The sequence below is a fragment of the Doryrhamphus excisus genome, chromosome 6, assembly GCF_030265055.1.
Source record: "Doryrhamphus excisus isolate RoL2022-K1 chromosome 6, RoL_Dexc_1.0, whole genome shotgun sequence".
NCBI classification, from domain to species: Eukaryota; Metazoa; Chordata; class Actinopteri; order Syngnathiformes; family Syngnathidae; genus Doryrhamphus; species Doryrhamphus excisus.
Genome location: NC_080471.1, coordinates 12,537,116 through 12,550,615, shown reverse-complemented (window position 1 = coordinate 12,550,615; position 13,500 = coordinate 12,537,116). Strand labels below are relative to the sequence as shown.

At 40.7% G+C, this 13,500-nt stretch overlaps 1 protein-coding gene across 4 annotated transcripts in view; it reads left to right on the top strand.

Moving 5' to 3' along the window:
* The window catches only part of LOC131131266 (genetic suppressor element 1-like), a 63,214-nt gene that overhangs the window by 12,121 nt on the left and 37,593 nt on the right, over positions 1-13,500 (top strand). For 3 of the 4 annotated variants that reach the window (XM_058075821.1, XM_058075819.1, XM_058075822.1), the window contains exon 4: positions 3,938-4,541. In XM_058075821.1, coding sequence (XP_057931804.1) covers positions 4,505-4,541 — 37 coding nt within the window. In that variant the 5' untranslated portion in view covers positions 3,938-4,504. The remainder of the gene's footprint in view (positions 1-3,937; positions 4,542-13,500) is intronic. The other variant, XM_058075820.1, reaches the window with a different exon arrangement.

Below are 13,500 nucleotides of genomic sequence, written 5' to 3'. Positions count from 1 at the left end.
GACCTCACTGACCCTGCTCAGTGCAGCATAGTGTGACGCCCCCCGCCCCACACATACACACTGGAAAGAGGGCCCCGACTGTCTCCAACTGGAGGTCAGGGGTGTTTATAAAGTGTGTGCGTGTGTGCGTGTGTGTGTGTGCAGTTCAGGCTGATTATGCAGCAAATAGCATCGTCTTTGTTAGTTTTATGAGGTTCACACACACACACACACACACACACACACACACACATATAGTACATATATACACTCCGTCCTCACCACAACAACTGCTTCATCCTCTTTACTGTTTCCTCCTTTTGCGTTATCTCTCCTCCCCAGTCTACCCCAATGACAGTTTGTGGTCAGCAATGTGTCGCAAGCGCTGTTCAGTCCTGTATGCTGCATGGATACAAGTATTCGTACAGCCAAAAAGGAAACAAAATTGAAGAAAAATAACTAACCTTTTAACCCTTGGCCATCGCTGTGTAGAGTTTGCATGTTTTCCCCGTGCATGCGTGGGTTTTCTCCGGGTACTCCGGTTTCCTCCCACATTCCAAAAACATGCTAGGTTAATTGGTGACTCCAAATTGTCCATAGGTATGAATGTGAGTGTGAATGGTTGTTTGTCTATATGTGCCCTGTGATTGGCTGGTGACCAGTCCAGGGTGTACCCCGCCTCTCGGCCGAAGACAGCTGGGATAGGCTCCAGCACCCCCCGCGACCCTCGTGAGGAAAAGTGGTAGAAAATGAATGAATAAATGAATGAACTAACCTTTTACATTTTTCCCCATAAGAATGAATGTAAATAGTTAATCAGTTCCAGGTTGAAACTGTTGCCAACATGAAAACTTTATCTCAACACCCATCTATTGGAGCTCTCCACTGCCTCTCTGAAGCCTGGATAAATGGGAAAGTCAAAAGCAATCAAGGGTAATCAATGTGTTTTAACTTCCGGTTGTCGTATAAGTGTAAAAATAAGTTAACCGCCGGAAAACAATACTGATTTTACCTTGTCCAGTGACGACACATATAGTTATACAGTATAACGGTCTTCTTTTTTGCTTAACATACCTTGTTGAGTGTCCTTAGAAGAAGGCACAGAAGCCAAAGAAAAAAGTACAACACCAGACTTTCAAGTTGGAAGCATAGGATTGTGTGGAGCAGCTTGAGAAAAAATAACATATAACTAAATTTTAAAACCAAAATGGAGACATTTTTAGAGGAGGACTGACATTGGAAACACATCAATTCATTTTCTATTACGAGGAAACAAACTCAATTCCAGGGATGTTTCAAGCTTATTGTCCAAATTCATTCATTCATTCATTTTCTACGGCTTTTCCTCACGAGGGTCGCGGGGGGTGCTGGAGCCTATCCCAGCTGTCTTCGGGCGTGAGGCGGGGTCCACCCTGGACTGGTCGCCAGCCAATCACAGGGCACATATAGACAAACAACCATTCACACTCACATTCATACCTATGGACAATTTGGAGTCGCATGCATCGCCTAGCATGTTTTTTGGAATGTGGGAGGAAACCGGAGTACCCGGAGAAAACCCACGCATGCACGGGGAGAACATGCAAACTCCACACAGAGATGGCCGAGGGTGGAATTGAACCCTGGTCTCCTAGCTGTGAGGTCTGCTCGCTAACCACTAGACAGCCGTGCCGCCCTTATTGTCCAAATCTCAGACAAATTCCAAAATTACAGATGTAAGAGGTTGCACTGTTAGTATTTTTGGCGCGAAACCCCTTTCATTTCATTTCACTTCAGATATACTTTAGAGTAGTCAGTGTACAGCTTGTATCGCAGTATAGAGGTAGTCTCCACTGAAAATGAGTCCACACACAGCAATTATTGCCTTTGTAGCTGGAAATGTGAATAAATAGCAAGATGGCGGTGGTAGCATCACTGTCTCAGGCTGCACGAGCGCTGCTGGAAATAGGGGAACTGTGGTTTATTGATGAAAACATTAATTTCAACATGTACTGCTAATGTTGCTAACACAAAATAGTGACACCTCGGTCATTTTCACTGTGAGATATACACACTTGTGCTTCCAAATATTTAACATTATTGGTGTGCGGTGGCTTTTTGAATGTAGAACATATGAAGGCAAGGAGTAAGATGGGAGTCTACCACTTTAATAAGACAGTGATAGAGCGACAATATTTGGCCAGGCTGCCAAGGAAACGCATGCTAAAAGTGACCAAAACTTCAAACGACGGTTTATGGTGGTGTGGCACTGCTTTGTTATGCTGTGTTAGAGAATAAAAGTCTCATTGACAGACTGAGGATTTTTTTTTTACTTCCAAATTGAGTGTAATTGATGGAAAGCCAGACTAAGTGGGTATGTCATACAATATGAGGCCTGTCTAATCAATGGGAACATGTGACTGTTTTTTTGACATGATGTGCGTGTGTGTGTGTGTGTGTGTGTGTGTGTGTGTGTGCACGCGTACATGCGATCCAAAGCTGGAGGTTGAGGGAGAAGAGAAAATGAGCACACACACACACACAGTCTGAGAGTATGAAACAGGGGTGTCCAAAGTGTGGCCTCAGGCTCAAAGCCTTGTGGCACATTATAAAACTATAAGCAAGTTAATAATTAAAAAAGTTTAAATGTTTGGGATTGAGTCTCAAGTATTGATGGAAACCGGGGCTAACATTCCGATTCTACCAGAAATGTTCCAGTGTTTTTATTTTGATTCTTAAATTTGATGTCTTCTTTGCTGACAGAAGAAATAGTCGCGAACAACAACGAGCTACCAGGTGCATTGACAAAAAGAAATACACTTTTTAATAACTACATCAAATTTTATGTAAATGCACTACAAAGTACACTACTTTTCAAAAGTAAACATCTTTTGTGAAAGTGTACTTTTGTAAAAAGAAACCTAATAGATTATATTCAAGTGGAACGGTTTGTTTTTTATATACTGGTTGAAAATAGAAAGGAAGTAACTCATAGTTGTTCAAATTCAAATGATGCCCAAATCTATGTATAATCGTAAATATAATAATAAAATAATTATTAATATTTTTAAAATATTTTATATAGAATTATTATTATTATATATAATATTTATATATTATATGTTTTGTTGTTATACTTTTTATATTTAATATTAATTATTAATAATTATTATTATATAAAAAATATCTAAGGAGGTAATTTTTTTAAGTGGACTTGTTTATTTTTATTTTTGTTATCACTAAGCAGCGTGAAACAGCCACAGCGACTAGTTACACAGCATTAAAACATGTAAACAGCGACTTCCTGTTCAGTGCAAAGTAAGCTTGACAATATTAACCTGCAATCTACCACAGCTACTACTGTCTACCACCATTTTATTAAAAGATTCTTAGCCACTAGAAGAAACATCTACGCATGTACGGAAGCTTTATTGTCGTCAAGAAAGACAACCACACTACCGCAGCAGCTCTGTTAGATAAGCGTATGAAATATGACTCAATAAAAATAAGCACAATTAAGGGGAAATGATGTGAAGAAGCTGCTGTAGATTCAAAAATCCTTTATTCTTTTAATTTCTCTGGCCAAAGTCACATTTTAATGTGCAAGCAATGGCTATTTTTGGTTGTGATCTCAGTTGACAACCGCTTATGTCTGAAGGGTGCTGACATAAATGGCTTCCACTGTATATAAGTTCCTAGCATATATACTATATTGGACTGGTTTTAGCCTTTTTATGTTAAAAGGTGTATCAGAAGCTCACCATTGAATCCTATAGAATTGTCCCCAGAATAGAGGTGTGATGTCGAGTTGTGCCACACTAAGATAGAAAGACAAGGGCACACACATGCACACACAGCGGCCACATAGCCTTCTCTCATGATGAATCAGCTGTCACTCAGGCAGGCACCAGTCCAATCTACTGATAATGAGAAGTGCATCAACACCCTCTCTTTCTCTTCTTCTTCCTCCCCTCACTAGACGACTTCATTCCTCCTCTCCTCTTTCCACATTCATCACTCCCTCACTGGTCTGTCTTGTGATTCTCCTCCTCTTTTTTTTTTTTCTCCCCCCTCAACACCCCCCTCCTTCTTCTCTTGGGTGCCTGCTGAGCTGAGCAGTCAGTAGTGGGACTGAGGAGGCAAAGGAAGCAAGAAAAGAGAACAGAAGGGGAGAAAAAAAAGAAAGCTGATCATGATGAGCAAGAAGGCGCTGAATGAATAACAAGGAAGGGATTACAAAGACTGAAAGGAGGAGAGGAAGGACTGACGGACGGCAGAAGCCTTTTTACTTTCTTCTCTCCGGCTCCATTCCTCCTCTATCAGTCAAAGGAGGAATGACAAGACAGCCACCAGCTCTTAGCTTTTCTCCTCCTTCTTTGGCTCTACGCGGGTTCAATCCAGAGGGCAAAGACAGGAGCGAGTAGACAGAGACTGACCTCCCACCTCCTGTGACCTCCTTGCTGACCCACCCCCCACCACCCACAAGGTCCCCCCAAGACTGACGACTTACACCCTGCTACTTTAACCCACAACACCTCCTCCAAGCATGTACGGATTAAAGGCGCCACACTTCTACCTCCAAGGTAGGTCTATTTTTTTTCTGCTACTTGCTATGTGTGTGAAAGTGTAGTCCTGTTACAGTAGTAGGTCACACACACACACACACACAGTGAATTTCCCTTTCACTCAATCACCCTCTCCAGGCGTAATTAATAGCCCCAGCCGTGTCACATTGATTTGCTTTCTTTCAGCATGTGTAAGGGAAGTTAGTGCCATGTAATAGGCATGGATTTAATGCCCAATTCAAATGAATCATTTTTTAACTTTAGTCGGTTGGCACACAACGGAACACCTCCTCCATATGTCTACATTTTGTCATTCAAATAAATGCCTTTGTCACTGACAAATTAAGACACTACAAAAATCTTGCTGATCACTATTAACACACATTCACACCAGAATTGAAGAGTACTGTATAACATTCCTTGGGTGGCTTCCGTTAGTCTTAACCACACCTTTTGACGATTAAGGGTAGGGCTATGATACCGGAAGCCCGTGGGGCAAATCCGACCCATGAATGACATCACATAGACCACTGAGTTCAGTTCAAAACTTAGGAGTGATTCACGTTTTTGCAGCACATTCCTAAAAATACCGTAGAACTCTTGTCATATAGAGGATCTTTGACTTGGCCATTAAAAACAGCAAAGCACTCCTGACATACAGATCAGTGGTTCCAAAACTTTTTACAATCATGTATCAGACTTTTAACCTGAAGCCCCACCCCCCTACTCCTGCACACTTAAAAAACATAAACCTTTTTATGTTAATTTACTTTAAAATATTAAACATAATTCATTGGTTCATTCATATTCTAGTAATTCTAAGTGAAAAATGTGTATTTTGCATGATGACATTAAGACACGGTTGCACATAGTCGAGTGTTTAGCGTGCAGGCCACAGAGGTAGTAGACCCATGTTCGATTCCCTGTTCGGGCATTTCTGTGTGGAGTTTGCATGTTCTCCCCATGCATTCCAATTGGTGACTCCAAATTGTCCATAGGTATGAATGGTTGTTTGTCTATATGTGCCCTGTGATTGGCTGGCGACCAGTCCAGGGTGTACCCCACCTCTCTGGGATAGGCTCCAGCATGCTCATGAGGATAAGCGGTACACAAAATGGATGGAAAGGACATTAAAAGGCAGTTTGACATGATCACTGATAAATAGTAAATATACTACATATCTTTTATCCCGGCGGCACTGCGGTCGAGTGGTTAGCGCACAGACCTCACAGCTTGGAGACCAGGGTTCAATTCTACCCTCGGCCATCTCTGTGTGCAGTTTGCATGTTCTCCCCGTGCATGCGTGGGTTTTCTCCGGGTACTCCGGTTTCCTCACACATTCCAAAAACATGCTAGGTTAATTGGTGACTCCAAATTGTCCATAGGTATGAATGTGAGTGTGAATGGTTGTTTGTCTATATGTGCCCTGTGATTGGCTGGCGACCAGTCCAGGGTGTACCCCGCCTCTCGCCCGAAGACAGCTGGGATAGGTAGAAAATGAATGAATGAGTATCTGTCCAAATTCTGTTTGTTTAACATTGATGTCTGTCATAATGTACAACATTTTGTAACATAGTCTTCCTGTTAAGAGCAACTGATAGCAGTTTTAAAACTTTGAGCCTGCTTGCTGAGTATGAAGTGTTCATTATTTGACTGGGATCTTTCTATGGTGTTCCAACTTCAGTCAAAGTGACAGGTTTTCACTGCTGCGTCATGTAGGGGTTAATTAGAACATCAATATACACGAAATGAATGCACAAAATAATCAATCAAACTTACTTATTGGTTGATATGATGCACACATAGCGATGAATAACTTGACGCTCTGTCTCCTTCCTGCTCTGGTATCCTGGCGCACTCGTAATTGTGTTAAGTGCTAATTGTTTTTTGATGTACCCCCATGACAATTGATGTACCCCACTTTGGGAATCTAGGAAATAGGGTATATTTGATTAGAGGTTTTGCAGTACATCCTTTATAAAAATGACGTCATATAGAGGCTTTTTGACAGCAGAGCGTGTTTTTGACCTATGGACTCACTCATATTCCTACAACATTATAGCGACCTAATGGGTTTTGTTATGTATTGTGTAAATCTAAGACAGTAACAACATCAAATTAAAAGCACAGAGTGAATACACCATCCACCAGTATAAGCCTGGAGTTTGTTTTTCAAAAAAGATTATTACGTCGTGATATATATGCTATAAGGCAGTGTCCTAGCATGAATTGACTAAAGATTGTGCCTCAACAAATATGCACATTAGCACTCAAGGTCATCAAAACTTACCTTTATGCATTCCCACATAGTATCGGCATTTGAGACCAAATATGAGATGAGAGAAAAACTGTTAAACCAACTGCAAAGTACCTTTTATGTACCTTTATGTACCTTTTAAGTACTTTTATGATAATGTACGATAAAAACACAACATGCATTCATTCATTCATTTTCTACCGCTTATCCTCAAGAGGGTCGCGGGGGTGCTGGAGCCTATCCCAGCTGTCTTTGGACAAGAGGCGGGTACACCCTGGACTGGTCGCCAGCCAATCACAGGGCACATATAGACAAACAACCATTCACACTCACATTCATACCTATGGACAATTTGGAGTCACCAATTAATCCAACATGTTTTTGGAATGTGGGAGGAAACCGGAGTACCCGGAGAAAACCCACGCATGCACGGGGAGAACATGCAAACTCCACACAGAGACGGCCGAGGGTAGAATTGAACCCTGGTCTCCTAGCTGTGAGGTCTGCGTGCTAACCACTCGACCGCCATGCAAAAAAATCTTAAGTAAAATTGATCTAATGTAGAATTCCCACCGCTTCTGCTTGGAGATCAACAAATCAGATGTAAAAATGTACAGTATGGCTGTGAACACCAAGGCAGGTTGGGTTGTAGGTGTGCCTAAAGCACTTAATGTTCACTTCCAATAAGACCTTGCACGCTGCCTCTTCCATATTACTGTATTATTTTTCACAGCACCGATGCCGTACTTTGATTGGCATATGGCTGCCCTGTTCTCGCTATACGGCTTTACTGCAATGTTGTCACATTTTTATGATAGAAATGAAATAACGTTTGACTTTCAGATGCAACCCTGGTCTCGGCATGCATGTTCCCAGTTATATTCTTAACACTTCTCTCATTGTTAATGATAACTGCCACATTTTACAATAGAAATGAACAGAGCCATACATTCAGAAAAGCTGCATTAATACAGCATTATGTAGTAATACAACATTGTATGCGTCACTATAATGATTCCATTTTTTTTCTTGAAGATCTTCTCTCTATGCCATTTCCCTATCTTCGGTCACGTTGAAGGAACCTACCACAAAAACAGGATTGTGTTTTGAGACCTTTTGCGTGTTACACAAGGTGGCGTGTCCAGCATCAGTGCAGACAGGTGTGATGATATCTGATGGCCCCATGAACAGCTGTGAGAAGAGGCTGAGAAAAAAAAATCCACATGACATGATGAGAAGGAAGTGTGTAAAATAGGAGCGATAACATCAAACTGAGGCGGAGCTTTACGACATGTTTCTCCACCACCCCCCTCCTCACCTCTGACCAACCTCTGACCTTTTTAAGTCGTGCAGGGCAGACTGTGTGTGATGATTAAACCCCCTGCTGTTGCACCATGCAGGTGAGATGTGGGTGGGAGAAGGGCTGAAGTGTGTGTATGTGTGTGTGTGTGTGTAGGGGAGGGTGCAGATTAAACAATGCATCTCGCCTTGTGAATCTTTCATGCTGCTTTTTGAATTATACATCTGCTGTCATAAATGATTGAATCACAGTGACTATGTCGAGCTTTGTCATTGTTTGCATATTTTTGTAGCGTGTGTGTATGTGCTTCTTGCACGGGTGAAATATCACTGTATGAAACAACATTCACCCCCCCCACACACACTCCCTTTCTTCTACACACATTCTTGCTTTCATCATCTTTTTTCAGTTTCCAAGCCATCACCTATTATTGGTTGATATTACTGCATGGTGTGTTATTTTTATGCATGTGTGCTCGTGTGCATGTGTCATGCCTGGCACCTTCTTGCGTGTGTGTGTGTGTTACCCCATCAGTCACACACACTAGAAGATGCCCTAGCCCCCCTCCTGGCCCCAAGCAGCGTTGCTGTGGTGACCGTGTCAGCCACTCACTCCATCCTCAATGATCATTTGACAACATAGGAGTGAGGGGCAAGGGGTGTGTGCGTGTGTGTGCGTGTGTGTGCGTGTGTCCAATGTGGAGCAGCTACAGTGTGATTAGTCAGGGTAAGAAGGAGCACAGCAGTGTAAGACTGAAAGAGAAAAGGGATGCAGATTAGAGGCAACAATAGAAAATCAGGTGCAATCATACTCGTTGCATGCAAGAAAATCTTTTCATAAAAGCCAGCATTCCCAGCATTAGGTGTATTTTCCAAATAGTGAGACACAGAGAGAGAAATTCCCAAGATATGGTACAAATAGGGCGGCACGGCGGTCGAGTGGTTAGCGCGCAGACCTCACAGCTAGGAGGACCAGGGTTTCGCCCAAAGACAGCTGGGATAGGCTCCAGCACCCCCGCGACCCTTGTGAGGAAAAGCGGTAGAAAATGAATGAATGAAATAATAATATATTAACAGCTTGCAAATAATAATGACACTGGCATGTCTGTTCGTGCTGTACCAATTTGAGACCTCTAAACCCCTGCATACGTTTCCCCTAAAATGTAACCAAATTTTCCAAACCAGTTAAAAATAGATATTTTCTAAATGTATCTAATTAGTCAGGCATAGACCTCGTCAGCAATTATTACTAAACTTAAACTCTACAAATTGCCTAATGCAATACAACAGCTGCTTTTAAATTCAATTATTTAATTCAGATATTGCCTTATTCTGGTGTTTGAGCGCATGTGTGTGTATGTGTGTGTGTGTGTGTGTTGTTATTATAGGGCTACAAAGCTGGGTTGTTGTCGACGTTAGTGTTAGCGGGTCATCTTTATTGGTCACTGTGCTGTTTTCAGCCTTTGACTCGCACCGTTCAACTTGACCTCTGCATTGATTTCTATGATATGTGTTCGCGCTACAAGGACACCGCTGCATGTGATTTATGGCATATGTCACGTGAAGGTACATGCACGCACACACACACACACACACACACATTACATCCAAGCCAGTTTGCCTCAGGCTTTCAAACACACCCACATGAAATAATCCTCCAGCTTGACTGTTGTCAGCCAGACTCAAACAAATTGTAATTTCTTAGTTTGGGGAAAGTATATTTTGTGTTGTGGTTTGGAGCTGCCGAAGTCTTATTTAACAAGCGAACTTGACTGAAAACTGCAGAGCATGCATGTAAAACAAAGTTGAGGTTAAAGTGTCTATTACATATTCTGGCATTGAGCAGGTTTTGTGGTGCAGGGAGACTAAAACAAGTCTTTCATGATTGATTGAGGATGCCGCTGTGGTTGATCAGTGACCCTGTCGCGTCCTACTGTGGTGTTTTTTTTGCTGCCTAGCGGTCTGTTTCTTATTTTTAACCCGGTTAATGCGCCAGCTGGATTTAGGAAAGGAATTAAAACAACAATATGTAATAGTTTGAGGAAACCGGAGTACCCGGAGAAAACCCACGCATGCACGGGGAGAACATGCAAACTCCACACAGAGATGACCGAGGTTGGAATTGAACCCTGGTCTCCTAGCTGTGAGGTCTGCGTGTGTTGCTAACTGCTAATTATTTATAACTTTGTAACTATCAAAGGTGGACAGCCCTGACGTAAATAGGCAAAGACAAGTAGACTAGAGAAAAACTGTCAGCCGCATTTATTATTATTATTGCTACTATTGTTGTGTTTTTGGTTCACGCGCAGGCCTCACAGCGAGGAGACCCAAGTTCAATTCCACCCTTGGCCATCTCTGTGTGGAGTTTGCATGTTCTCCCCATGCATGGGTTTTCTCCGGGTACTCCGGTTTCCTCCCACATTCCAAAAACATGCTAGGTTAATTGGTGACTCCAAATTGTCCATAGGTATGAATGTGAGTGTGAATGGTTGTTTGACTATATGTGCCCTGTGATTGTGTACACCACCTCTTGTCCGAAGACAGCTGGGATAGGCTCCAGCATACCCGTGACCCTAGTGAAGATAAGCAGCATAGAAATTGTATGGATGGATCTGTTGCTAAATGCTAAATATTTTGGAACACCCTGTATAATAATAAGACAGTTGGACTGACACAGTGTATTAACAACATGAGAAGACACGGGTCCATTTTCTTTGTGCCCTCTTGTGTTCTCCCGGATACCATTTTTCTTCATTCTTGCTGAAAAGTAAGCACAAGACCCTCATTCACCTTCATTGTTGTCGTTTTGTTAGCGTGTCTTGTTTCAATTGATGCATTCAGTGCTGCATGTTTTTTAAGTTTCATTTTAGTAGTGGATGAACTCCCAGATATCCTTTATTGTTGCTTTAATTTATCAATTTAAACAAGTGTTTTTAAGTGTTGGCCTATTTTTAGTGTTTGTGTATGTGTATGCTGGGAGCCTTTGTGTATTCATGCTGAGGGTGGGTGGCTGAGATGCCTCAAAGGATGCTGCTGTCAGGCTCTCTGGTGGTGTTAATTGTGTGTTTGCGTCTGCACTTTTGTGTGTGTGTGTGTGTGTGTGTGTGTGTATGTTTGTGTTTGTGCTGATGAAAACAGGGTCACGGGGTACTCCACCTCAAGGGCACTGTTATTAATGAGATAAATAAAACTCCATGACAACAGCTTGTCAAAAAGATAATGCTTGCCAAGACACATAGAGAAAAAAAAATGATTTTCTTATTGTTTTTATCCTCTTGAGATGCAAAATGAAGGGAACATTTTTGCAAAAAAAGAGCAAGCTTCTCTAATTGGTCAAAGAGCTGGTGTCACTAATGAGCTCTTCATTAACAGGATTCACTTACTAACTCCTGCTGCATTGTTTACATCCATTTAGAACACACAGTGGCTTAGATGCAAGATCTCACAGCACACACGACACACTCACTCACTCACACACACACACACACACGCATGTTCACTGAGCTGTGGAGATTAGGATAAATGCCAGCAGATTTTGACCTGAGGCGATAACGACAATTCTGAGTAGATCACACACGCAGACACACATGCATAATATGTTTGCCGGGGTGGCAAGACTTCCGTACCGTATGGATGCCCAAACTTTTTCCGCCGCATAAAACAAAATGAAAGTTTGCAGGTTTTACTTTGATCTCCTTTGTGCAGCAAATACCGTGACTAAAGCAAAATGTAGTCCATCCATCCATTTTCTGTACTGCTTATCCTCACGAGGGTCATCTGTCTTCGGGCAAGAGGCGGGGTACACCCTGGACTGGTCGCCAGCCAATCACAGGGCACATATAGACAAACAACCATTTACACTCACATTCATACCTATGGACAATTTATATTATATATATATATATATATGTATGTATATATGTGTATGTATGTATATATATATATGTATGTATGTGTATATATATATATATATATATATATATATATATATATGTATGTATGTATATATATATATATATATATATATATATATATATATATATATATATATGTGTATGTATATATATATATATATATATATATATATATATATATATATATATATATATGTGTATGTATATATATATATGTACACTATATTTTTCTCATGCATCCATCCATTTTCCTCTGCTTATCCGGGTCCGGGTCGCGGGGGCAGCAGTCTCCGTAGGGAAGCATATTCTTCTCTAAAATTTTTTATTTTATTTATTCTAAAAATTGGTCTAAATTTTCATTAATTATATTTACTGATTTTCTAATTGTGTATTTTAACAGTAAAAAATATAGTAGCTAATACTAGTAATCCTAGTTGAATATTTTATTGTCAGTTAAAGGCAAGTATAATTCTACTGTTTATGTTTATTTTGCAGTTTTATATCAATGATTATTGAATGTTCAGATTGAGGCCATTACTTTTCTTTTTTTATATAGCAAGCAGGTTTTTTCTTATACTTTTTAAAATTGTTTTTTTTCCAGTGTTGCCCTAAGCATCCTTTGTAATGTCACGATGCAGCCATTTTTTATGTCATTAAAAAAAAAAAAAACAGGCCACAAATGTCCCCCAGGTCCGACTTTTGTCACCACTGACCTACACGCATAGGGTAGTATAAAAACAGTGAAAATTGCATATATTTGCTTCAGGAAGATTGACTCAACATGCACACACACACACGCTGAAATGAGTTAAACAGAGGAGTGAGAAACTGAAGTGGTCTAGCCCTCGTGCTGCTGCACCATCTGCATGTTCAGGAAGCATGTCCAAATCTAATTGATTGGATGTGTCACTGTGTGTCTGTGCACATTAACAGCAAAACAACACTTTTCTTGGATGTCTTCAACTGTACACACAGAGAGAGCCAGTGACATCACTACGCTGAGGTACTTGTTGATTACTCACATTACACAGTTTGTCACCTGGACTCACACCATGTTAGCTCGCACACACAAAAAGAGTATAAATGTGACTATAGTCGTGTTTTGTCATGTCTACAGGGCTCTAATAATGCTTTGTTAATTTTAATCTGAAAAAAATAATTTGTCTACCCACCAACTACGTATATGTGGTTTCTTAAGTTTTTATTATTTGCCGTTTTGTTATTATTATTATTATATTTATTTATTTATTACTGATTGATTGATTTTCTTTATTCTTGATTTGTTTATTTATTTTTCATCTTATTTTGTGTAGAAAAATAAAAAGTAAGATATTTGAGAACAGTGGAATGTTTTATCAGAGCTTTTTTTGTAGAAAAATCGAACCAAAGCAACGTTTTTTACATTTTTTGTTTTTAATAAATGCGTGTTTTTTTTGTTTTTTTTTAAAACCTGATGTGGCCCAGTCTCACCCAGACCCGAGCTCCAGTGGCCCCCAAGTAAATTGAG